This window comes from Carya illinoinensis, chromosome 1 (genome assembly GCF_018687715.1).
Source record: "Carya illinoinensis cultivar Pawnee chromosome 1, C.illinoinensisPawnee_v1, whole genome shotgun sequence".
Taxonomy (NCBI): Eukaryota; Viridiplantae; Streptophyta; class Magnoliopsida; order Fagales; family Juglandaceae; genus Carya; species Carya illinoinensis.
In genome coordinates this window covers 47,086,233-47,112,951 of record NC_056752.1, presented here as the reverse complement: position 1 = coordinate 47,112,951, position 26,719 = coordinate 47,086,233, and the positions used below count along the sequence as shown (strand labels likewise).

At 35.3% G+C, this 26,719-nt stretch overlaps 2 protein-coding genes across 5 annotated transcripts; both read left to right on the top strand.

Annotated features, from left to right (window-relative positions):
* The first annotated feature begins 1,786 nt into the window (after window positions 1–1,786).
* Window positions 1,787–7,505, top strand: LOC122278335 (protein tesmin/TSO1-like CXC 3). Of its 2 annotated transcripts, none has more exons than XM_043088529.1 (10): window positions 1,787–2,054; window positions 2,952–3,112; window positions 3,200–3,953; window positions 4,346–4,851; window positions 4,968–5,042; window positions 6,032–6,212; window positions 6,294–6,389; window positions 6,467–6,533; window positions 6,741–6,888; window positions 6,968–7,505. In XM_043088529.1, exons 1-10 carry the CDS (start codon window positions 2,004–2,006, stop codon window positions 7,314–7,316), a joined length of 2,388 nt encoding a protein of 795 aa, XP_042944463.1. In that variant the 5' UTR covers window positions 1,787–2,003; the 3' UTR covers window positions 7,317–7,505. The 2 variants fall into 2 exon arrangements, with proteins under 2 accessions (XP_042944463.1, XP_042944472.1); XM_043088538.1 differs by having other exon boundaries at window positions 1,788–2,054; window positions 4,346–4,830.
* An 8,313-nt stretch (window positions 7,506–15,818) lies between these two features.
* LOC122278313 (protein NETWORKED 1A-like) lies at window positions 15,819–24,720 on the top strand. 3 transcript variants are annotated; one of them, XM_043088511.1, is made up of 7 exons: window positions 15,819–15,991; window positions 16,094–16,146; window positions 16,709–16,776; window positions 16,891–16,958; window positions 17,095–17,372; window positions 18,230–22,506; window positions 23,334–24,720. In XM_043088511.1, the coding sequence occupies exons 5-7, from the start codon at window positions 17,270–17,272 to the stop codon at window positions 24,477–24,479; spliced, it is 5,526 nt and encodes a 1,841-aa protein (XP_042944445.1). In that variant the 5' UTR covers window positions 15,819–15,991; window positions 16,094–16,146; window positions 16,709–16,776; window positions 16,891–16,958; window positions 17,095–17,269; the 3' UTR covers window positions 24,480–24,720. The 3 variants fall into 3 exon arrangements, with proteins under 3 accessions (XP_042944445.1, XP_042944439.1, XP_042944450.1); XM_043088505.1 differs by lacking the exon at window positions 16,094–16,146; XM_043088516.1 differs by lacking the exons at window positions 16,094–16,146; window positions 16,891–16,958.
* The last annotated feature ends 1,999 nt before the right edge of the window (window positions 24,721–26,719 follow it).

The following is a 26,719-nucleotide window of genomic DNA, read 5'->3' as shown; positions in this document are numbered from 1 at the left end:
AACTACAGACCTCCTTTGTCATTATAATTTATGTCGCTCACATGAAAAGTGCAATCGGTAGTTAATATATATATATATATATATATAATATTATACACAGGAATAAACTTATTAAAGCCGGAAAAAGAAAAATATAAAGAGAAAAAGAAAAAGTAGTACTATTACTGCACGAGACGTGATTCTCTAATCAGCCCTTGTAATTTATATATATATATATATATATAGTTTAATTTCTTGCTCACGTTCTCCTTGTTTTGTGGCATGTAAGATATGGTAACTATTTTCACGCTACTATGCATAATGTATCATCCAAATTGGCGCCATTAATGCCATTGGCACGTAACGATCAGTGCAAGTTAGGGTTTTATTCTCAACCTCATATATATTATTTCTCCAATTTTTTTAGTATTATTGTCGGTGAGTATATCATGTGATCGATGGAAATATCAGCCATACTAGCTAGATAATATATATATATATATATATATATATATCTTTTTCATCAACAAAAATTTTCTTGACAAAAGCTTGATGGCCTAATGATATATAGTCTGGTTCTCTAAATAGAAAATTTGAATTAGAGACCCCTTACCCCTTAAAAGAAAAAGAAAAAAAAAAAAAACAGAGACTTCATTCCTTGTTTCAACCCACCTACAAAATAGGGTTTGAAGAAATTCCTCCAAATTAACTAATTTAATCGTGGTTTGCATGTTCAAAGGATACATAATGAAAATTTAATCTAGATTAATGCAAAAGAAAATTTATTAATTTCACGTTTAAATGTACATGATTTAAACATGTTTTATTGCTTTTGACATAGAGTAGAGTGGATTCCATATTTATGATCATCAATCTGATCTATAATTCTCTAATGAATATAAATTTTTTATGTGATATATGGTGTTTTCATTTTTTCAAGAACATAAAAAAGGAAAGAATTTGTCTTAATCTGTTAATAGAAAGAAGAAAACTAATCATTTACACCAAATGAATATATAATGTCCTTTTAATTAATATTAATTATCATGCAATTAATGAATTTGTCTGGGAACTCATGATCACTTTTAGGCGATTGCCAATTGATGTTTAGAGACGTTATGTGAGTCTAATTACTTTCCATCGATCATATCATCAATCTGAAAATCTAGGATTGATCAACATTACCTTGCTTGACAATTTTAGCAAGTTTTGCGATATCAGTTATATATGGATAATAAAAGCTCCACAATTTGCAATCTAATCGTCTTTGTTGTTTCCAATTTCCATTCATTTTTATTTTTTTGGGATAAAAGGGTACATGTTTGTCATTTTTGGAAGTTAATTGCAGCCGGTAGAGCATTTTAATTACATTAGAAAGTTGCTCATTATTGTATATCACATTATTGCAATCTTAGCAGCTGTACGTCTTAAGAAGAAATCTGCGAAAAATCAATCGAGGTTGAATAAGGTACTGGTCCCAAGACTAGGCTCCAAAGGGTGGAATATTTAGCCGATGAAATGCCCAACAAAGCTCCAAGATTTCAACTTTTTATGCAGGGTAATAATTTTTATTTTATTGGTTATGTCGACACTAGTTGATTATTATACAGTTGACTGTGGCATTTGTGCAGATGACTGCAAAATGAAGAGGGTTTGTTTGGAAAAAGGAAAAGGAAAAGGAAAGTTGCAGGAAAGAGGAGAGGGGTCAGCATTTCGACTTTGGTTTTTTGTTTTTTTTACAGTAATTAAAACAATACGAACTATTTACTACACAAAAAGACATACACATTCCTGTAAGTAAAATATAATAGAAGAGCTGTGGGAGCCTTGTGTTGGGGTGTGGGGCTGGGTATTTGGTGGCGGTAGGGTCCGGGTTATCCCCACGAGAAAATCTACTCCCACTCCCGCCTTCCCGCTTCTTCTTGAATCTCACCTGCTAGAAAGTCACTGTGGGAGAAGGAAAGTGACAGAGTAGAGAGAGAGAAAGAGAAGAAGAGGTATGTGGAGGAGCTTCTTCTCTGGACATGGACACTCCAGAGAGGAACCAGATCGGGACACCCATCTCTAAATTCGAGGTGAGATGCAGTGACCCATTTGGTTTTTGTTTCTGGTACTTCCGAGTGGTTTATTGTGTTGTTTTTTGTTTTGTGGGTTTCTTGGTGATAACAAGCTTGTCCATTTTTTAGGAGGTTCACTTGGTTTCTTTATGTGCATGAGCTTGGTTTGGTTTCTGAGTGGGTTGATCTTGGATTTTCAGTGGGACTGGGAATTATGTTGGCGAATGGGATGTTATTCTTTTATCTTGAAGTGACGAAGTCGATACTTTTGTTTCTAAAGTTAATTCTTCACCTTTTTTTTGAGTTGTGGTTTTCGGAAATACTTGTTTTGTATTTCTTTTCAACTGGATTAGATCTCCAAGTTCAGTTAAATTTTTGCAATTCTGATGGTTATATGCCTGCTTCTTGTTTCTGGGTTTCATCCGGGTTACTTTATCTGCTAACCCAAAAAAGAAGTTTTGTGTATATTATTGTGAGGAAAAGTACTTGGCTCTGGTTGGATTCTGCAAGTGTCTTGAAAGATAATTTACTCGTAAAACTGTTTTTCTTTTTGCAATTTTAGTTTACGCTATTTATTTATCATGATTTTACTTGCTTATCCTGTGTATTTAGGTTAGTTCTCTCTTTTTTTTTTTTAAATAAAAATATTATTTTCAAGAAGGATTTAGGGTTATACGAGGGAAATATTTGCTGGCATTGCAGTTTTGGAGAAATTTCGTCCATTTGTATCTTGCAGTATTCATGGAAAGTTCTGATGTTTATGCGAGGTTTGATTTAGATCAAAAGATGTTTTGTTGGTAACAACAGTTGATGCTTGAGAATATTTGAATGTCCGTTTTTCAAAATGTTCGTGATTCCTTTTTTATGTTTACTTCGTATCATGCTCTTAGAAATGTTCTTTACCACTGCAAGCAGGATTCACCTGTCTTCAACTATATCAACAGTCTTTCTCCTATCAAGCCAGTTAAGTCCACACATATTACTCAGGCATTCAACCCGCTTAATTTCGCATCTCTTCCCTCTGTTTTCACTTCACCCCATGTCAATTCTCACAAGGAATCTAGGTTCCTGAAAAGGTAAGGGATTTTTTCTCTCATCTTTCATTTTTGGCCTAAAGTTACAATATTCACTGATTTCTTTATTTTAAAAATTCTTATTTTCAGGCATAACTGTTTGGATCCGTCAAAACCTGAGTCTTCGTCTGGAAATGGGGATAAAATAGGCACAAATGAAAGAACTGGTGTCGATGCGGCTCAGTTGCAAGATAACTCGGCTGAGCTACAAGAAAACTTTGATTCAGAGGTTTCACTTAAAGAAGCTTCTGTTCAGCCATCAAGTGAACATTCAAAGTTTGTGATTGAGCTTCCATGTACCTTAAAATATGATTGTGGCAGTCCTGACTGTGGCGTAACACTTAATTGTGATTTCGAGGTTGGTTGTATGTCGGAATTGGTGAGCAAGTCAGCATCACTTATTCAATATGGCCAAGAGGCCTCTGGAAATGGTTCATCTGAAGGTGAAGTGCATCTATCTGAGATGTGCCGAATTGGCCAAAAGAAAGAAGGGATGGAATGTGATTGGGAGAGTTTAATTTCTGATGCCACTGGTCTATTAATCTTTAATTCTCCTAATAACTCAGAAGCTTTTAAAGGGTCAATTCAGAAGTCAACGGACCCACGAATAAGATTTTCTACTTCTCTTATGCCACAACTCCATCAAAATGACATTAAAAACTTGCAGACAATGCAAATTATTGATCCAATTGGTTCTGGTGAGCAATATGAAACAGATAATCCTTCTGCTGAAACTGGAGAAGGCAATGAGCTTCAGGAAATAGAGCAGACACAGGACAATGCTGCTGAGAGTAATCTGAGTAAGGGTATGTCTAGCCATATGAGGGAGCAAGTGGAGAGTGAGGTAAATGACACAACTAGGGTCTGTTGCAAACTTCTGCAGCATTAGTTGTAGCTGCAGAATGTATGTAGTATCCTAACTTTGGATATATTTTTTGTACGAGTTTCCCTCAACTTTACCTTCTGATTTGAAAATCTGCAGATTTTGAAGTTGTAATATAAGTGATATATCATACACAGTTTACAAAAAATAATCATATGCTACAGAAATTGTAAATGTGATAATTTCCATATGTCATATCTACAGTTTTTGTTGCGTGTGTAATTATTAAATGTCATATTAACTTAAGATAACCTATTTACACTAATGTAGACTAGGTTTATTTACTGATAGATTGTTTTTTTAATTATAGACATTCATTTTTCATAACACATATTTGTGTTGTCTTTGTATAGGACGTCTCTAATTTGCACCGTGGAATGCGAAGGCGCTGCCTAGATTTTGAGATGGCAGGAGCTCGTAGGAAGGCCTTAGGCGATGCTTCAAATTTTGGTTCTTCAATGCTATCACAACCCGATGAGAAGATTAGCTGTTATGATAAGCAGCTGGTTGCAATTAAACGCAGTGGAGATTCCTCTCGGTGCATTCTACCTGGAATTGGTTTGCACTTAAATGCTCTTGCAACAACTTCAAAGGATCACAAAAATATAAAGCTTGAAAGTTTATCCTCTGGAATACAATTATATTTACCGAGCTCCACTGCTTCATTGCACTCCCCTACAAACAGCCAAGAACCACTTCATAAATCCTTGACCTCAGTCTCTGCTGAGAGAGACACAGATCTTGCTGAAAATGGGGTTTCTCATGTGGAAGATGCATCTCAGGCATCGGCATATTTAGTTAGTGAAGAGCTCAATCAGAATAGCCCCAAAAAGAAGAGGCATGTGCAACTATGTATATTGTAATTATTCTCATTTTGTATTTTGTTTAGTAGATGTTTTCTACCTATCAAAAGGTCTGTTTTTTTTTTAATACTCTTCTTCCTTTGTCATTTGATAGTTTGAATTGGATTTTCAGGCGCAGGTTGGAACATGCTGGAGAAAGTGAGTCCTGCAAGCGTTGCAACTGTAAGAAATCAAAGTGTTTGAAACTGTAAGTTTTAACAGTCCTCTCTTAAGTCAACCTGGAATGTAGAAGTTACCATGCTTGCTGATCGGTCTTAACTTTTTTAAAACCAAGTGTCTCTGATTGACTGAATCTTGTTTCTTTGTTGAGTCTCAAGGTGAGAGTTACTGTCTAAATACATAATATTTCAATACCATCATGCCCTTGATGATGGAATTATTTGCACGTACAACCTCAAATGAGTTGTTATGACCTTTGAGGGGCTGCCCTGTTCACACTTCACAGGAAGCAATAGCCTTGACATCTGCCCAGGTAGTCAGCTTCAAAATTGGGCTACAAAGTCCACAGGGGATCCCCAGAAGGGCATAGTGATGGTTTAATATGCTTGGAAGAAGTTGTTTACTTTTGGAAAAGAGGGTTGAGTACGAAGAAAATGAAGGAGTTGACTAATAAGACAAAGTGATGGAGGCAAAGGGTTCTTTTTCAACAATAATTTCATAAAAACAGAATTAAAGATTTTGTCATACTTGATAAAGTAACTTGAGCATTTCAATGATTCTCTTCCACTAGTGTGAGCATTTACCATGTGCCCGGCTGACCAACATGTCGTGGGAGTTTGGGAAGCCGATGGCCTACTTGCTTGCCCCCACCCCTAACCCCCACAAAAAAAAAAAAAAAAAAAGTTTGCTGGAGATTGCATGCCTGAGGCAAGCCTTCAAAAAGCTCGAGCTTGTTACAGTTTGTGTATTTTTTTTCATTTCCATATTTTATGATACTGTTATATTGGAAAATATTCGGTCCTGTTATCCAACTTTTCTCAAGTCCCTGTAGCCACTTCCTTCCACCTTGATCTTCTATTTCTAGTAATGTTGCTTAGATCTTGCATTACTGGTACTTATAAAAAAAATCTTGCATTACTGGTAGAGGATGTGTCATAAAGGTTTGGGTTGCAAATTAAATGGTTTCTTAATTTTTTGCACGTAGCTTATTATTTTGCTCATACTTTTTCCATCCAGTTATTGTGAATGTTTTGCGGCTGGTGTATACTGCATAGAGCCATGTTCGTGTCAAGAGTGCTTCAACAAGCCTATTCATGAAGATACTGTTCTTGCAACTCGCAAACAGATTGAGTCCCGCAACCCTCTTGCATTTGCTCCAAAAGTGATTCGGAGCTCCGAATCTGTAACTGAAGTCGGGGTTAGATAATAAGACTGCCCTTACTCTGTACTCAATATGCAAGTTGGACTGCAATTTAACCTTCAAATTTTTCTCTTGCAGGATGAATCCAGCAAAACCCCTGCTTCAGCTCGGCATAAAAGGGGATGCAACTGCAAGAAATCAAATTGCCTTAAGAAATACTGCGAATGCTATCAGGTTTTCCCTTTGGCAGAGTCTGTGCACTTTTGATTTCCTATATAATCTAATTTCAGAAATGGTTGTTTTCTTTGTAGGGTGGAGTCGGATGCTCTATTAGCTGCAGATGTGAAGGGTGTAAGAATGCATTTGGTAGAAAGGATGGTGAGTCTGAACCCTGATGCATATTGCTGCTCGCAACCATCAAATTACCTTCCCCCCCCTTTCTCTTCTTTCTTAATGGTTATCTTTCCTGTTAGTATTTCTAGCAAAATTATGCATACTGCTGCTGTTTGAGTATTGTATGTTCCAGTCCTTAGTTGTTTTTGCTTCTTCTTTGTTTTTTTTTTTTTTTTTTTTTTTTAAATACAGGATGTGCTCCAATAGTTACAGAAACTGATATAGAAGAAGAAACAGATGCATGTGAAATGGAAAAGGCTATACAGAAATCTGACATTCAGAACAATGAAGAGCAGAATCCAGCTACCACTCTTCCTACAACTCCACTACGTCTAAGCAGGTTCATTGGTCATACTTTTTGTTAGCTAATAAGTTCATATTCAATTTATTAGATTTTAAGTAATAAATTTTTGTTTCAGACCGTTGGTTCCTCTGCCATTTTCATCAAATGGCAAACTGTCAAGATCTTCTTTTCTTACTGTGGGGTCCTCTTCTGGATTATACACCTGCCAAAAACTTGGAAAGCCAAATATTCTGCGATCCTTGCCCAAGTTAGAAAGGCGTTTCCAAACAGTTCCAGAAGATGAAATGCCTGAGATTCTGTGTGGCAACAGCTCTCCTAGTACTGGCATCAAGTCTGCTTCTCCAAACAGTAAGAGGGTCTCTCCTCCTCATGGCGACTTTGGGTCATCTCCTAGTCGCCGGAGTGGCCGGAAGCTGATATTACAATCTATTCCTTCGTTTCCTTCTCTCACTCCCCAGCACTGAAAATGATTATTTCACTATAAAATCTTTTTTTTTTTTCTCGAATCGTCCTTATGTGGAAAAATATCTTGTTTAGCTCTTGTCATCTTAGCATGCCTCGAGCACCTGTGTAATAATATGGTATCTTTTCCCCATAATGTATACTTCTCTTGTATAATATGTTATCGAAGTTCAGTGCTTTAGTTTTTCCAATCTTAACCTTGTAGATTTTGTCAAGTCTCTCACCATCTTTTTTGAATCTTGCTCAAATGTTTCTTCGCGTCAATCCGTCAATTAGAATAGCCTGCAAACTTGCAGTTGATGCATGCCACCTTTCAAAATTTGAAAGTATATCATCCAGGTCCTGAACTACCCTCGCTTTAGTGAAAAGTTTTCCAGCTACTTAGTGGGAATTTCCCTTAAAAGTCTTTCAGAGAGATTACTTGGTTTGGTAATGGATCGTGTTGGAGGTCACCTTGAGTTCATGGGTTTTGTAGGAACAAGTGAAACCATGACGATGGATGGCTTAAGATGTGTTTATTACAAAGAATGGCGAGAGTTCTTTTGAACATATAAAGCAGAGGATAGCACAGGTTTGGTTATTTTACAAATTAAAAGATGATGGGAGTCCGAGTCATAACCCATCAACCAAGTGAGAGGCAACTCGTGCGTTTTAGATAGTCTAAGCAAAATGGTAATTCCAATAAATTCAGGGACATGACTATAATTTTGCATCTGGAAATATAAGAGTTTTGCTACTTATCATTCCACACATCATACCTTTTTTTTTATTACTCATGCTAAATTAATTAAATTCTTCTACTTACCATCTATATACCATATAATTGCTAAAGAGGAAAAAAATAAAAAGATAAAAAATTATTAGTGGTGTGTGGTGTAAAGATGGTGAGTAAAATTTTTTGCGTATATAAAATGTTAAAAGAGAATGGGAAATAGTTTAGCCATAAAGAGATTTTATAAAAATAAACTCACAAATTGACGTGATTTGATGTGATACATTAAATTATAAAATTTTATTATTATAAAATAGATTTAACATATCATATTAACTGTAGCATATTTCAATTCAAAGAGAATTACTGTAGGAGTGTCCCAAAAGTTATTTTATATGTTGATCAATCTTCTTATGAGTTGAATTTTTTAATAAACATTATGTTTACTCAACGTGTTGTAAGTTAGTGTAGTGACTCAAGCGGGCTAGAATTGAGCAAGGCTTCTCTTTCTCGAGAAATGGATGGCTTCCTCGGATCTTCCGAGTCCGATAATTACTAGAAAGCAAAACCAACTAAGCTAAGGCCCAAAACAAAATGAGACCAAGTGAGGTAAGACCCAAAACAAAAGTACTGATTTTGATAACATTAACGTTAAGAGAGATAAATAAGTTATATAAATAACATTTTAAAGGTCATAAAAGTAGTGATAGCCTTGCAACCTTTTCACAATTTATATATGATTTTAAATATAATAATATTTGTTAAATTTAAACCCATCAAATCATAATTAAGAGTAAAAAAAAATTTAAATAATATTATTTTAATACATAGTTGTAAACAAATTGTTATACAAAATTAAGTCTACAATTTCTCTCGTTATAATGTCTCTCTCTCAATCGCGCCCAAGTGACCAAAATTTACAAATACGTGTGAACCTTTTACTACCTCTATTTTGCCCATCTTTTTGTGGCCGAAGTGTCAAGAACACGTTCTGCCTGAGGTCGTTTAGCAATGCTACTTGGCCATCTAAAAATTTTCGTTTAGATGATCATGTGATATATTCAAACCAAAAAGACATCTGAAAATATAAAAAAATAGAGATTGAAATTATAGATTCTTTCCATCAATTTTATGTTTGTATTTTTAATTTTTTTTAATAAGTTACGTGACATCACGTGGTGGTAACAAGTCAAAAATATCCTCCATTTGATTTCTATCTACAATCACAATAAATAAATGATTGAATAGGCTTAATTGAACTACAGTTCCAGAACCACCCAGTGTGGTCCAGGACTTCATACTCTTCGCACCGGTAAGTAATAGTATTGCCTCCTCCTACGTGCAGGCATTACCCGATGGCCCATACTCCGATCATATATAGCCTATAGGCAACAAAATCCTGGTAGGCAAGGCACCAACATTATGGCCAAGGTCCAACCAAACTCTCGGATTAATAGTCTTTAATGACCTTTAAAATGTTATTTATGTAACTTATTTTTCTCCAGATTAAACATCTAAATTCTTGTATTAAGCCACAATAACCCAAATGCTGTAACATTGCCAGACATACATACCCCACATACACATTCGCCAAAACCTGCCACCAGTCCTTGGTAGCCATGTGGAATAAAGTAAATAAATAACCCCCACATGGGTGAGATATGGAGAGCCATCCATGTCTTTCCCTTTTTCAGCTTGGCTGTTTATGGGGGGCAAAACATCTTACCATTTTGATTCTTCATTTTTTCACTTTTTAACGAAAAGAAAAAAACATAGTAAAATCTATGGTAGCCATGCATGTGATTCAGCTTTTCAGGAGCATTGACTGGAAGCTGGTGGTGGCATAGCTGGATAGACACTAAAAAACGAAAACACAATCTGGATTCTATCTTTTGGTTGGGTCCATACTCCTTTGGATCTACTCTAATATTTCTCCCTATCTCGATCTCTCTCCACATTACTTTTTGGACTTTTGAAGACAAAGTGTAATTGTGGTTGTTGGGAGGTAGATATAATTATATATCCAGAGATCATTAGTTTCCAAAGTGTGAATTAAGGGAGGTAGATATGGGGCTAGCTAGCTAGCTTAGGTGTTCCACAGCATCAGCTCTCGTTTGGCTTTGCTTTTATGAAGACAGACAGATAGACATAGATTTAAAATAGTGAGGTGAGGAAGACAGAGATCACATCATATGGGTTGGTGAGGTACAGCTATAGTGTCTTCAAAGCATTTAGGGTTTGGTAGGTGCTATAACATACATCAAATCCCCCGTAAACAGCTTCTTGCAAAAAAGTTACAGGATCATGAGGGTTACACTTAACCACAAAGGTTGGCTTTTGCCTTGGCCGTCTTGCGGAATTAATTAAGCTTGTTGAGGTTGCGGCTTGTTGTTAGGTTCTGTGTCTTTTCGCAACATTGGACACCGTTGTATATCGGTATATATACAGCCTGCAGAATACGGTGCAAACGACGAAACTACTGTATATATGCACGCAGCATGTTTTCGAATAGAGAGACAAAGGCTGAAAAACCAGAACAATATACACACAGTAAAAAGCTTTTAAAGATACTGCCCGTACGTACACAACGGTCTGTGTATTATCCGTACGTAGATGTATAATGGCAAGGGAGATTTCAAAACATTAACATTGCCTGCTTTGCAGGGCATGCAAAGAGAAATGACAGACTCACGTACCGTTATACAATTTGATTATAATTATGTAATAAAATAATATTATTTTAAATTTATTTTGACTTTTGCTTTTGATTTGATGGGTCTAAATTAAATTAAAAACTATTATAATATTTAAAATTATCTATAAATTAGAATAGGTAGGTGGTAACCCAATCACTACTCTACATGCAAAACTTGATCACAAGATCAGGATAGACGGGTCGTCGCCTTTCATTGGATTAGTTTTACAAACGAGTAATATTATTTTAAGGTTTATGCATCATATACTATCAAATGGTATAATTAAATTTTAAAATTTAAATCCTATCATTTAAGTGATCGTATATATAGTATACTGTAGTATAAGTGTCTTATAATAACATTATTCTCTACAATATGCTGAGTTTTTGGGTTTAAATTTAGGTTTACTACCATATATTTAAAACATTCACGATCATCCAAGCAAAAACAATGAAATACACGTTCCTTGTATATACATAACTTTCATAGTAATTGAGTACCGTCCTCTGTCACTTTCAGTCTTTGTTAATGCAACCAAATCCTCCAAAATATGTTATAGATCAGGCTTCTCATGATCCCATTATTCATAACAAAAGAAAGGGTAATTCTCCCATTTTATATCTCTACAAAACGACATTATTGTACAACGATTAATACTATGTTTCTCGGTATGTACAATGTACATTCCTCTTTAACAGACCCATATACGATATATATCCATTTGTGCTAATCTAGATCTGTCGTGTTCCCTGGGCCATAAAACCATTTTGCATGCTTTTATTTATACCAAGCAAGAAGATCAGGAAAAGACTTGCTTTATGTTCCTAGCGAGGTACCCACAAAATCTGGCTTTTAACAACCAAAAAAACAAAAAAAGTATCCCAAAAAACTATATAAAAAAAAAAGGTATCACTCATAGATTTCCTTCTCATGACTTCCACCATGCATGCATGCACCATGCACGTTTCTCCTATCATGAATTTAATCATTTAATGGTATTTTAAACTAATACTCATTATATTGTTCCTCAAACTTAGCACTCTATTAATGTCACATACTCCCAATACAACTAAGACCTTAATGTAAACTGAAATATGTGTAATAAAGAGCTAGGGTCGAACTAAAGTCGGGATTCAGATTAACTGTTTGAACATTTTAATTATAAATTACTACTAATTAATCACCTACAAAACATAAACATTCTGTAGAAACGTCCCAAAAAAGTGTATGCCCCCAGCCGGGCATCCCACCCCACGGATTGATGGAAAGGACTAGTACTGACTTGTCAGGACAGTCCCATTGTGATAGACTGTTTATGCCGACAGATGCATTCACATTGACTTGGCCAACATTCACCCACGTGGATAGGGGACCCTCATTAATGGTTTCATATTTCAAACATCTACTGCGTTGCATGTGCGCATCATTTAAATCCACCTTTTGCTGATGTAGCATCGACCTATATCAATATCTACGTGACCACTCAAAAAATAAGCAAAAAAGTAAAATAAAATTTATCTCGGCTATGTGCCCTAATTAAGCTGCCAAACAAACTAGTATTTCCACCGAGTGCAAATTAGATAGCCTCGTTTATCGTACACCCATCCAAAGTGAACTGAGAACAAAAATCGTACAATTATTATCATCATTATCTAAAAACAAGTAAAGTTATATACAATTTTAGTTTTATTAATAAATAAATTCGAGATTGTCTGTGAATAAGATTTTAGATATATTTGTAAAGTTATAATAAATCTTTATTTTTGAATCGATTTTATAAAATGAGTTATATCCATAAATTTTTTTATGATATTAGAATCTGTTATAGAATGAATGGAAGCTCACACTACTTATTCCGTAACAAGGATCAGATTAAAAAATAATGACTTGTACGTAAGAGATGGTGTTGATGAATAAATCTTACATTATTTGTAGATAAAGTTTTAAATATGTTTATAAGATTAGAACAAACCTCTCTATTTAAATTGATTTTATGAGATGACCATGAATTTTTTCGGTACATATCATATGGTTATTTTAAAAAATGTAAAATTTATTATTAAAAAGATATTTTTATATAATTTTATATTTATTAAATTTTTTTAAGAAAATAAGTGAAATTTACACCATCCTAAATATTATTTTTTTATTAACAAATTTTAAAAAAAGTACTGACGTACACGACAATAATAAGAGACATCCTCAGCTGTCCTAAACTAAGGAAAGCTCTTGGTTCGTTTCTCACAACAATGATTTTGATTTTTCATTATTATCATGTTAAGTATCTAATAATTATCATTATCATCATGAAAGACAATAAACTTTGGGATCCCGCATGCGCCATTGCTCCATATAATTAGGAAAAGAATTAGATGGTGATCGTGGTAACTTTATATAAGTGATGGTGAGAAAAAATTAATGTATGGATCTCCTTTAGATTTGTCCATTCCCGTAATTATTTAGCCTAAAAGAAGAAAGTACCGTTTGTATTTTTGCAAATCTCTAAACTTTCTCGCCCGCAATCATCATGTTACCCTTTTCCCTGTTGGTAAGGATTCTGTCCCACACCTCCTTTGGGACATCAAGCCAATCAGACAAGAATGTTTAATTTCTTAATTTATATTTCTCAAATATTTCTATTGTTTTACCCTTTTTTCAAAACAAGTAGTAGCAGACAAAAACGTGGATTAATCTATGCCACTTCTCCAAACAGGTCCCAATAAAAGTATCATCAAGTTGCGGTAATAACTAACAAGAAAGAAAGAGAGTTTTTGAGGCCAGAATTCTCTTATTGATGAAGTGACATTACCTGTAAGGATGCATGCAGGCTCCACCGTCCCACGGGCCGACCTTTAAAAAGGTCTTCATCCACTCTAAAAGGGTACTTCCTCGTGTTATTATTGTAAGGTGCGAAAAATGATTTGTATAAATTTTATATATGAAAAATGATATTTGTAGTTGTAGTTATACGATATTATAGTCTTTTTTAAAACAATTGAATTAATATGAGACTTATATGAAATAAAAATTAACTTTTTAATCGTGAACATCACTTTTTTTCAAAACAATTGTACAGTATTTACACATTCTACGACTGCATATAGCATTACTTTTTATATATGTATAAGTCTCGTGTAGTTATAAAAGATATGTGCAGAATATGTCTATTTGAGATTTATATTTAAGATTACTCTGTTTTTAAAGACCGTGTTTGAACGTATATATAAATTTCTACCATGCAATCTCAATTATGTCTAAAGTTTCACAAATGCAATTAACATGTCACCCTAATAATGTGAACATGCATGCACGAGAATAAAATATATATGGACGGATGCACTACTAGACTGCATGGAATATTGTGGATTGAATTGCATGTGGATTTTGCTTAGAAATAAATTAAGATATCATATTTTATTCGTTTTGTTTATTTTAGGTCTCTTGTCTCTTTAAACGAACAAACTTTTAATCAATAAGGTGGATGAAGAACACCGGCAATCATTGATTTTGAGTTAATGTATGTCTCTAAGCACAAGCTTGGGAGATATATGATCAAATTGGAATCAAACAACTAAATTTAAACCATTTGTTGAATTTCTATTGTGTCTTTGAAACAATGCAATAGTACTCATCATCAGCTTGTCTTACTACACTTATTCCCTTTTTTTGGTCAAACAATTGACGTCATCACACAGTTGACTGGTAAGTGTTTTTTTTATTACAAAACTAGACAGTAATTTACTGATCATGACATAATCAATGACATTATCGAGGGTAAGGATGATCTTGTGTCCACTTACATCAACGACAAAAGGATTCCTTTCAAAAGTGAAGTCAGATAAGTTAAAAAAAATATGAAATAGTTTATGAAAATAATTTGAGTTAATATATTTTATAGCGTTTTAAAAAATAAGAGAAAAAATATTTAATAAAAATATTATAAAATTAAAATATTATTAGAGTATAATTTTTTAATATATTTTTATTTTAAAATTTAAAAAATTATTATTATTTATTGTATTTTCTTTAAAAAATTTTGGAAAAGTCATAATTATTAAATAATAATTAGATGAAAAAAATTAAAAAATACTTGTATTTATGATAAGAAAATTACGATAAGTTTTGAAATGATATGAAATTATTTTCTAAATAAACCCTAATTGTTTCATTGCATTTCTTAATATACTAACTAGAAAAATGCTAGATAGGGTAAGCAAGTCAAGTAATATATGCAAGTCTAGCATATTTATTTAAAAAAAAAAAAGAGTCTATAATTAGAAAAATTATTTTAAAAAAATTATATAGCATTTATGTATTCTATAACTACAAATATGATTTAGATTCTTGTTTTCAAACTCTTTTGTATCTTATAGATTTATACAGAATTTTCCTCCAAGTTAAGGGGGCTGTGATTTGAAATCCCATTAAAGCCGCATTTGGAGTTCTTTTAAGGGAAAAAGATCCTAATTGAGGGTGCTCTGGTCATTTGAGTTCCCGTGACAACGCTCCACCCACCAAAATCTACACTTGCAAGCAACGACAAAAGACAGCTATAACCTAAAGAAAATGACGGTTTACTAAATCCCATATAGTTAAAACTTAACTACGATATCAGGGATTCCAGAGCCAGAGATAGTCTTTTGACTTGGATGCAAATACGCAAACCAAACATATGTAGGCGTTATGAGTGATAAAGTCTTACGTTTCATTTTCTTTCGTTAATATATTTAAAAATATATATATATATTTTTATAAAATATAAGAAAGAATATACTTTTTTAAAATTTTAATTTAATAATAATATTAAAAAAAATAATTTTTAATTTTTAACTTTTATTTAAAATTATATATTCTTGTCTTTTCATCCAAACAATTGGAATCCTCCCCGGTAATTATTAAAAAAAAAAAATTAATATAGAAAAATTTAATATATATTAAAAAATAAATTTTATTAAAAATAATATTAATTTAAAATTTAAATTTAAAATAATGAATATTGATATAGTAAATAATTTTTCGTAACAAAACTATTTCAATATTCAATACTTTTCAGTACTTTTTTTACGGTCTTCGTCCTCCTTTACAGTTGCTGCGTCGTCAAACAGTGATAGTGCCAAACCTTAGAATATAATCAAAGGACCCATTGGAGAGAGAGAGAGAGAGGCTGTGAACTCAGAGAAAGAAAATGGGGTGAGAAGAGTGATAGGCAGCTGGAGTTTTGGCATCACAGCTGCTGGCCAAAACCCCATCACCAATTTTCATTCTTCTGGTGTGTACTTGATCCAAATGGGTTTCTAAATGATCATTTTCCCAGTATTGGTTGGATTTTTTTTTTTTGAAGTTTGTGATTTTCTGTTCCATTGGATGGTAGCTTTGCTTGCTGCATCCGAGATTCCGAACCCAGCACTATATTTCATGCATTTCGTAAGTTGTTGATTTCATGGTCCATAAAGGTTCAGTTTTTTTTTTGCAGTTTCTGTTAGACCCATCTGTTCAGAATGATTTCTCTATGTCATTTTGAATTCTAGTTTCGCTTGCAGACCATAAACGATCAGTGGAATGCATATTTTACATTTTCATCGAGATCCGTTTGCATATATGTGCTCCTTTCAGCACTTGTAAAAAAAAATATGTGTGCTCATGTTCCTTTTCGCTATCGCATTGATCAATGACCGTACTTTTTGCTGTTAATTTGGGGCCCCTTACTGTTAAATTATACGTGTATTTGTGTGTCTCAGAATACAAACATCTTTAATTTTTTTATTGTTATTTTTATAGGTACAAACATCTTTAATTATGGGGTAACTGTTGGTTTTGGGGGTTTTTTTTACTGTGTTGGGGGAAAGAGGGGGGGGGGGGGGGGGAGTGCTATTCATTTACGGTTTTAATTTTTTGGTTCCTACTTTATGGGATTTACTTTACCTGATGATGTTATAATGTTTATTTTGTCTTTTTTCCTTGCCCTGTGGATCGGTTGATTTCTTAGTTTGAAGGCAATTGAAGCAAGGAGTAGCAGTACTTACTCAAATATTGGACTTATGTAGAATTGAGCAGGTATTCTAACGAGTTTCCTATTATTCATCCTGATCCTTTATTTTGAATATGCTTATATGAACTTTAAGAGTTTATTTTGTCTTTTTTCCTTGTCTGGATCGATTGATTTCTTAGTTTGAAGGCTATTGACGCAAGGAGTAGCAGTACTTACTCAAATATTGGACTTATGTAGAATTGAGCAGGTATTCTGACGAGTTTCCTATTATTCATCCTGATCCTTTATTGTGAATATGCTTATATGAACTTTAAGAGATTTTGAAGATCAAACTCCAAAAGTTTCTTACAGTCATATTTTCCTTTGTTGATATTTGTGTCTAGGTGCAAGGAGTGAGAAATATAGAGATGTAAACTGCCATCTGGACAGTAATTTGGATGTGCGTTATAATATATTGATATTCTGGCCTGGATACAGTACCTGGGTTTTCACTACTGGTACAAGGACCAGGCTTTTGCCAAGTCAATACCAGTTGCGCTATTGTTCCTTGCTGGAGTCATGGCAACTTTATCACATTCCGATTCCAGACGCTTATACTCTTGGTGGTGGGACAGCCACATTAGCCCAAAGAATTCAAAATGGCTTCAGGAAAATCTTACAGGTGATGATTTTCTCCTTATGACTTAATCTCCAATTGTCATGTTCTCAAAATTTTGTTTCTTGCTCGGATATGTTTTTTTACATTTATCGTTGATGTCGGTTGTTTTCTAATTACTACAACTGATTACTGCTCTGGGGTTTGAAATCAACTTAGCAAATATGAGGCAAGGATCTTCCAAAAGAGCGTTCCCCCTGAACTTAACCATGTGATGGGGAACACTGCTTGAACAGTGCTTTATGAGAATACACTGCCTTCAATTTTGTTGCCATTTTGAATAGATTGTTGATTTCTGTTGGTACGTTCTTCTATATTGTCCTTTCATTTTTGTTACTTTACTCATAAACCGGTGCTACTTTTTTTAAAGATAATGCTGGCACTAGTTGAAGCTAACTTGAATGACCATCTTTTTACCTGGAACTAAAGTGATTTACTTGCATGGTTATGTGATTGGTCTAGTATTGGTATATTCAAAACTTTGTAATAAACTGGATTTTTTTTTAATAGGTAAACTGGATGTTGCCATATCATGATGTCTGTCATACACTGCACCTATACACACAAAATAGATCTGAATAACCCAATGAATAATCACCCTCAAGTTGTGAATAATAGGAATTATAGACAGTTAAATTTTATAATTTTTGAGACATAGTAGTAATGGTGGTTCTTCAAGAACCATAATCTAGGAACGATGGATCGCATTGTTGACCATAAGTAAAATTAAATGTTGCTGAACAAGTGGATGTGCTGCTGTGCCTGTTTGTGCACATTTTTGTGTGTGTGTTTGTAATGCACATATGACATCTCCATGATATTTTAGATAACATTCTCAACTGATCCTGAATCTGTTGCTATAGACATGGATGCCAAAGTCAAAGCGATGATCAAGCTCATTGAAGAAGATGCAGATTCTTTTGCAAGGAGGGCAGAAATGTACTACAAGAAACGCCCAGAGCTTATGAAACTTGTAGAGGAGTTCTACCGAGCTTACCGTGCATTAGCTGAGAGGTACGATCATGCAACAGTGGAGCTTCGCCAGGCCCATCGAACCATGGCAGAGGCATTCCCCAGTCAAGTGCCTTATGAGCTGGCTGATAATTCACCATCAGGTTCTTCAGGCCCTGGGGCTGAACCTCATACACCCGAAATGCCACATCCAATTCGTGCATTAGTAGACCCGGATGACTTGTGTAAGGATGCACTAGGGGTCTCTTCAACCAGCTTACATGCTACGAAGAGGGGTGGAGGGAATTCAGAATGTGAATCTGCAATAAGCAAAAGGGGTCTTAAACAGTTCACTGAGCTGTTTGTTTCAAGAGAAGCAGTGCTGCAAAATTCAGATGTTGCTGAAGGAAGGATGAAGAAAGGCATGAATGTTTATGATGCCAAAGAGAATGAACAATATTTGCTAGATGGGTTCTCTCAGATGTCATGTGAGAACCAGAAACTCAAGAGCCAGTTCCTTTCTGAGTCTCAGCGTGCAGGGAAAGCTGAAAATGATGTTCAGGAATTAAAGAAAGCCCTAGCAGAGATTCAATGCGAAAAGGAAGCTGTCCATCTTCGATACAAGCAGAGTTTGGAAAATTTATCACATTTGGAGAGAGAACTTGATCATGCACAGAAGGATGCTGCTGGACTTGATGAGCAAGTGAGAAAAGCTGAAACTGAAATTAAAATACTGAAGGAAGTCCTCACCAAGTTAGAAGCTGAGAGGGATGCTGGTCTTCTTCAATTCAATCAGTGTTTAGAGAGGATATCTAGTCTGGAGAATTTGTTATCTGTTGCCCATGAGGAAGCAAAAGAGCTAAACGAGAAAGCTATTAAAGCAGAAAATGGGCACCAACATCTCAAGAGTGAACTTTCTAGATTAGAGGCTGAAAAGGAGTCAGCTCTTCTCCAGAACAGACAATGTCTTGAGAAGATATCTGTGCTGGAGACTAAAATCTCACTTGCTGAGGTAAATGCTCGATTTTTAAATGAGCAAATTGAAAGAGCAGAAACTGAAGTTAAAGCACTGAAGAAAGCTTTCACGGAATTAAATGAAGAGAAAGAAGCTGCAGCACTTCAGTATAAGCAGTGCTTAGAGAAACTAGCTAAGATGGAAAGTGAACTTTTTCAAGCCCAAGAAGATGCCAAACAGCTGTATAGCGAAATTCTTCGGGGAGCTGCAAAATTGAAGAGTGCAGAAGAACAATGTCTTATGTTGGAGAGTTCAAATCAATCTTTGAAATTAGAGGCGAACAATCTGGTGCAGAAGATTGCAGTGAAGGATCATGAACTTTCAGAAAAGCATTATGAGTTGGAAAAATTACAAACTCTAATGCAAGAGGAGTGCTCAAGGTTTGAGCAAATTGAATCCAGTCTCCAAGCTTTACAGAAATTACACTACCAATCTCAAGAGGAGCAGAGAGGTCTGACATTGGAGCTCAAAAATGGGCTTCAGATGTTGAAAGACTTAGGGATCTGCAAACATGGTATGGAAGAACAACTTCAAAGGGTTGAGGAAGAAAACAGGAGCCTGAATGAAGTGAAGTTTTCTTCTGCTATTTCCATAAACAATCTGCAAAATGAAGTCTTTAACTTGAAGGCAATGAAAGAGAAACTTGAAGTGGACGTTGCACTAAAAACAGACCAAAGTGATACCCTCCAGCAGGAGATTTACCATTTGAAGGAGGAAATCAAGGGCTTGAATGGAAGATACCGGGCCATTATGGAGCAAGTGGAGTCAGTAGGTTTGAGTCCTGGATGCATTGAGTCATACGTGAAGGACTTGCAAGTTGAGAACTCAAACTTGAAAGAGGTCTGCAAAAAGGGAAGAGACGAGAAAGAAGCTATTAATGAGAAGTTGAAGCATATGGATAATCTTTCTATAGAGAATGTTGCTCTGGAGAATTCCCTCTCGAGATTGAATGGTGAGTTGGAGGGAATGAGAGAGAATGCTAAGAACTTGCAGCAGTCCTGTCAGTTTCTCCATGAAGACAAAGCCACACTCGTTGCAGAAAAAGCTGCTCTACTTTCACAGTTGCAAATTATCACCGAGAACATGCAGAAGCTCATGGATAAGAACACCTTGCTGGAGAATTCACTCTCTTGTGCTAATCTCGAGCTTGAAGGTTTGAGGGCCAAGTCTAAAAGCTTAGAAGAATTATGCCAGTTGCTCAGTAATGAGAAGTCCAATCTTTTGAGTGAGAGATGCAGCCTGGTATCTCACTTGGAAAACGTTGAACAGAGACTCGGAAACCTGGAAAAGAGGTTTACAAAACTAGAAGAAAAATATTCAGATCTGGAGAAGGAGAAAGAATTCACACTTTCTCAAGTAGTAGAACTGCAGGGTTCCCTCTTTATAGAAAAACAAGAGCGCACAAGTTTTGTGCAGTCAAGTCAGGCTCGACTGGCAGGTTTGGAAAATCAAGTCCATATCATGCAACAAGAAAGTAGGTTGGGGAAGAAGGGCTTTGAAGAAGAGCTAGACAGAGCAGTTGTTGCTCAGGTCGAGATTTTCATCCTGCAGAGGTTCATAGAAGATCTGGAAGAAAAGAATCTATCTCTAGCAATTGAATGTCAAAAACAGGTTGAAACATCCAAGTTTTCAGATAAACTGATTACAGAGTTGGAGTGTGAGAATCTAGAGCAGCAGGTAGAAGCAGAATTCTTATTAGATGAAATCCAAAAGCTGAGGATGGTAATTCATAAGGTGTTCAGGGCTATTCAAATTGATCCACATCGTGGGCATGTAGATAAGATTGTGCAGGAGCATATACCTGTATTGGATATTTTTGATGGTATCGAGGATTTAAAAAGTTCTCTATTGAAAATCTGGGATGAGAAGCAGCAGCTGCTGGTTGAGAACTCAGTGCTCTTAACTTTACTTGGGCAACTGAGATTAGAGGGTGCTGAGCTCGAGTCAGAGAAAAAGTTCATTGCGCATGAGTTTGAGTTCATGACAGAGCAATGTGCTATGCTGCAAAAGAACAAGCAGGAGCTTCAAGAGATGAACAGGAATTTGCAGTTGGAAATGGAGGAGAGCGATCAATGGGAGGATGCTTTAAATGTTGAATTGGAAGCCCTACATGTGAAGCTGATAAATTTGGAGGGTGCTTACCTTGCATTGCAGGAAGAGAATTCCCTGTTGCTTGAAGAGAAGAAATCTTTGCTCAGGAAATTTTCAGACCTGAATGAGGAAAAGTGTATCCTTGAAGAAGAAAACAGTGTTATTCTCCATGAAACGCTAGCTCTCAGCAACCTATCTGTTGTTTTTGAGAGCTTCGCAAGTGAGAAGTCTGTGGAAATAGAAGAACTTGCTGACAATATCAGCAGTCTCCATTTGGTCAACGGTGATCTGAAGGAGGAGGTTGGAATGTTGGGGAAGAAGATGGAAATGAAAGAATCAGAAATTCAACATCTGAATGAGTCAGTAGAGAAGTTGGGGAGGGAGCTGAATGAGGCCAAGGACTTAAATGACCAATTATGCAATCAAATTTCTATTGGAGAGGATTTTCTGAGACAGACGGCAACAGAACTTTCAGAAGCAGAACAGATACTTAAAGCTACCGAGAATGTAAATGTTGAATTGTGCAAGACTGTTAAGGAACTGAAGATGGAATGTAAAGAATCAAAACAGATTAAAGAAAATCTAGAGAAACAGATTCTTGAAGTGCTGGAAGATAGCACAACTCAGAAAAAAGAAATTGAATGCCTTCGTGAAGTGAGTGCAAATATGGAATCTGAAGTAGAAATACTACGTACAGAAATTGAAGGACACAGGATTAGAGAAGAGAATTTGAGTTCAGAGTTGCAAGAGAAGAGAGATGAATTTGAACTCTGGGAGGCTGAGGCTGCTACATTTTATTTTGATCTCCATATTTCTGCCATTCGTGAAGTTCTACTTGAAAATAAGGTTCAAGAACTTACTGGAGTTTGTGAGATTCTTGAAGATGAAACTGCTGCAAAAAGTAAGGAGATTAAACAGATGAAGGAAAAAGTTAGCTTCTTAGAAAGTGAAAATGGGGGAGTGAAGGCCCAGTTGTCTGCATATGTTCCTGTCATAGCTTCACTGAGAGATGATATAGCCTCTCTTGAGCATAATTCCCCCCTTCATACAAAGCCTTCCATGGCAGGGAATCGAGAAGAAAAGGTAACTCTTTCCTCTTTTAGAAAGCATCTAGTGTCAGCCACATACTGTCGTAGTTAAGCTATATGGTTGCTGTACATAAAAATATTAGTTTTTGGCATTCTCTCCTTAAAGAAAAAGTGTCTTGGCATATTTATGGCTTAAATTCCTAATTTTCTTGGCAAAATTGCCAACAATTATTTTCTTCACTCGTGTATTAGTCACATAGCAAACCATTAGTTACTTTTTAGACTATGCTGAATTTTAATTGTCGTGATATTCAAAACTTGTGCCTATAATCATGGTTTTTTCAATCTGAATTCTACTACATGTGGGTGATGGAATCGACCTGTTTACATTTTGTACAGGAATTTATATGCTTTTAATAAATGCCGGTTTTACATTTTGTACGAGCATTTATTGTGTCTTATACATGAGAAGATGAGAATAAATTTGTAATGTTGGTGGCTCTGGAGTGACAGTATTAAGGCGTTGCTGAATCCCAATATCCTTAAGTTTGTAGTGTTGATATTTGCAGAGTACATCTTTATGATATTTTTAAACTGATTTGAAAATCAAATTCTATGCAGTAACTTGAATGGATGAGATACAGTTAAAGTCAGCTTAATCTTATAATAGACAGAATTGTTTCTTGTCATAAACTTGTAGTTGCACCTACCCGATATGCTGTATGAATATTAAAATCTCATTGATTTATGTGTTATGTTTTTCTAAATACAATTTTTTTAATAAATGTGTGTGTGAAACCAATCCAACGTTGCTATTTAGATATCACGTGTATAAATGGTCTTTTGCTGAATCTCACGGTTATTTGACATGCATGTCTTTAGGATGAGGAGATGGCAATTCATCTTCATGAAGAGAGCCGTCAAGTGCTTATAGAAGATCAAAGTACTGTGATACAGGATGGAATTGCAGATTTGCTGAAATTGCAGACAAGGATTAAAGCAGTGCAAAGGGCAGTGGTGGGAGAAAAGGAAAGGCGTGCAACTCAAGAAAGCATACACACTAACATCAAAGTCGAACATGTACTAAAAGAGACTGAAGAGTTGGGATTGGAAGGCACATTACATCAAGTTAAAGACATAAGAAAGGAAGAGATGAAACTGGGGAATGATCTCGCCAATGACCTGGAGTTACAGAAGACTAAACCAGAAAATGGAACTTTGATGAAAGATATTCCACTTGATCAAGTCTCGGATAGTTCATTCTATGCAAGAAGCAGGAGACATAAGGGTGGAGTTGATGATCAGATGCTTGAGTTATGGGAAACTGCAGATAGGGACTGCAGCGAAGATCCAATGATCAATGAGACACAAAAGCAGGCTTCTGAAGACGAGGAGAAGGGTCTGTATATCTCTTCAGAATTACAGATCGAGAAGGAGTTGGGCATTGACAAGCTAGAGGTATTGACGAGTGTTAGACAGCCAAATCAAGATACCTCTAAGGGAAAGTTCCTGGAGAGACTGGCTTCCGATGCTCAGAAATTGACGAGTGTTCAGACAACTTTGCAAAATCTGAAAAAGAAAATGGAAATGAACAAGAGAAGCAAGAAGGCCAATGGGATCGAATATGAAACAGTCAAAAGAAGGTTACAAGAAGTTGAGGAGGCTGTTTCGCAGCTAGTGGATATCAATGATAAATTGACTAAGGAGGTCGATCATAGCCCCCAATCTTTGAATGGGAAACCTTTAGAAGAGTTGGAGGATGCTGGAAATGTCTCCAGAAAGAGAGTAATAGAACAGGCACGAAATGGGTCTGAAAAGATTGGACGTTTGCAAATTGAGTTACAGAACATCGAGTATGTACTGCTGAAATTGGAGGATGAAAAGAAAAGCAAAGCAAAGTACAGATTTTCCAAAAGTAGAACAGGCACTCTCTTGAGGGACTTCATTCACAGCAGTGGGACGAGTAGTGCAAGACGGAAGAAGGCTTGTTTTTGTGGCTGTGCAAGAACTTCAACTAATGGAGATTAATGGGATCATGGAGAAGGAAGCATTTTCTCGTTGGCTCCACTCCAGGAGATGCCCCCTAATTTATGTTTAGAGGGTCATTTCTTTATTTAGTTCAGGGAAAATCTTGCCTCTTTAGCTTACCAGGACTGTAGAAATTTAGGACAAATCTAATTATAATAAGCTGCTGCTTCCAGCACTTTCGTCTTCTGATTTCGCCAGACTATGAATGATAATTAGTGCAGCACCTCAGTATTTTTATTTATACCTAGTGATTTTGCCAACATGAATTGAATTGTAATGCGATGGCTGAATTACATCTTACATTCCCCAAGTCTGGCTGGAGGAAGTTTGGAAAGCAACACTTGCTTTTCATATCACACGAAACTGAAAATAGCGTGAGAGATTGGCTGCCTGGTGGGTACGTCCTCTTCGGCAACCGCCTGGCTTCTCTAATTTTCCTCCACTGCCTTCTCATCTTCATGGTAGGAGACAACCCAATCTACCCTCTCCACCTTGCCCAAGTTAAACCCTGTTAGACAAGAATCTTAAAAATAAAAGATAAAAAATTATTGCCCCGTGCTCAGAACGAGGATTTGTGAGCACTCCAATGATTCTTTTTTTCTATTCTTTAAAATATATTATCAAATCTCACTTTTTTTATTTTACATCTTGACTTTGTCAATATACTATAAATCAGCCTATCTATTTTTTTCTATATCATTTAAATCTTATATTTTTAAAATTTTTTATTCATTTCAAATATTTCTTTTAACTATCAATAATATTCTCTCATCTTTGATATTTACAATATGCCTCCTTTTACAATGTCGATAATTATGTCCTATAGTTGACGGGCAGAAATATCAAGTGCAGTCTTTTGAGTTTATGACATACATTAATACAAGTCAGGAAAAGGAGTTATTCTATTATATAAAATCCCATAATTTTCTATTTTATTTTGCTTTTTGAGAATTTTACCAGAAACTAAACAGAGCTACAAGATTGGAGTTTTGTAAAGAGATAGAAAGCAAGAAGGCATACCTAAAACAAACACACTGGATGATAACACTATCGGAAAATAGAGTGCTCGATGGCAGCATGAACAACAGTTCTCCTCAGAAAAGCATGGCGCCAAACACATTGCGTTTGGAAGTAAACAGAAGAAAAAGAAGTAGAGGAAGAAGAGGCCACCGACTTGAAGAAGAAGCCTTTGATCATAGCACTGCAATCGCCGTCACTGGACAGTGATAACAAAGCTGGAGAAGGAACATGGGAGATGGAATGGCGCGAAACGAGAGGGCTGAAGTGAAAATAACGAGAGTAAAAAGGAAACGAGGATGAAAAGATAAATAAATAATTGTTTAGATGTATGAACAGTAACAGTACCCGTTACATGTAGCTGGTTTACTGTAGATAACTTGAAAATGCAACTGAGATACATTGATCTGTTGGACGTTGTTTTTGGACAAATATTTACATATTTACTGTTTTTATGTATTTTACAAATTCCATTAGGAATGTGCTCATAAGAAGGGGATTGAATTTGATCTCATCTCTACTTATGGGGTGAGAGAGAGATGGGATCCCTCGGTCTCATCCCAAAAGAATTTTTGAATCAGTCTCAACTTCCACAGCAACAGAGAGTTGAAGTTAACTGATTCAAAAAGGCTTGCAAACTGGTGGAATGGAGCGGGTGAGGTCCGTTAGGCAATAAAAGAAGATTGGGGAAGAATCCTGCTAACATCAAGCAGTTTGGTCATTTCAGTACATCGCATTTTCAGGCAGATTAATGAAGCTGCAGACTTACTAGCAATATATGGGGTTGACGAAATCTTGGAAGTTTTCAAGAGGCTCTAAAAGACTTCAGAGATATACTCAAATTTTCAGGAAAAAAAAAATATATATAATATATATTTTATAAAAATTATTGATGTCACTTAATAATTTAAGGCATATTAGAGAAAATAAAAAAATTAGTTCAAAATATCATATAATCCAATACATGTTTATAACATCTATAATTTTAGCAAAGATGTATGCGAAAAATTTAATAAAAGTCTAACACAAACGGTAGTTCAAGATATGTGTCGTTTGATGTTTGTATTATAATTCATCAATTTATGTCATCCTGTAGACAATCAATAGAGACAACATTGAAATTCTTATTTTGCTGTTGGTTGAGTTGATCAGGGACAACACAAAGTTAAAACATAATCTTTTTATAAAATTTGTGGTATAATATTTTCTATATATAACATATA

What these genes read in the sequence shown, in the direction of transcription:
- LOC122278335 (XM_043088529.1), top strand. Translation starts at nt 2,004, where the DNA reads ATGGACACTCCAGAGAGGAACCAGATCGGGACACCCATCTCTAAATTC. An exon ending in GGGAGCAAGTGGAGAGTGAG is followed by an intron (nt 3,954 to 4,345) that starts GTAAATGACACA and finishes GTCTTTGTATAG; the next exon opens with GACGTCTCTAATTTGCACCG. An exon ending in TGCATTTGGTAGAAAGGATG is followed by an intron (nt 6,534 to 6,740) that starts GTGAGTCTGAAC and finishes TTTTAAATACAG; the next exon opens with GATGTGCTCCAATAGTTACA.
- LOC122278313 (XM_043088516.1), top strand. Translation starts at nt 17,270, where the DNA reads ATGGCAACTTTATCACATTCCGATTCCAGACGCTTATACTCTTGGTGG. An exon ending in GCTTCAGGAAAATCTTACAG is followed by an intron (nt 17,373 to 18,229) that starts GTGATGATTTTC and finishes CTGTTGCTATAG; the next exon opens with ACATGGATGCCAAAGTCAAA. An exon ending in CAGGGAATCGAGAAGAAAAG is followed by an intron (nt 22,507 to 23,333) that starts GTAACTCTTTCC and finishes GCATGTCTTTAG; the next exon opens with GATGAGGAGATGGCAATTCA.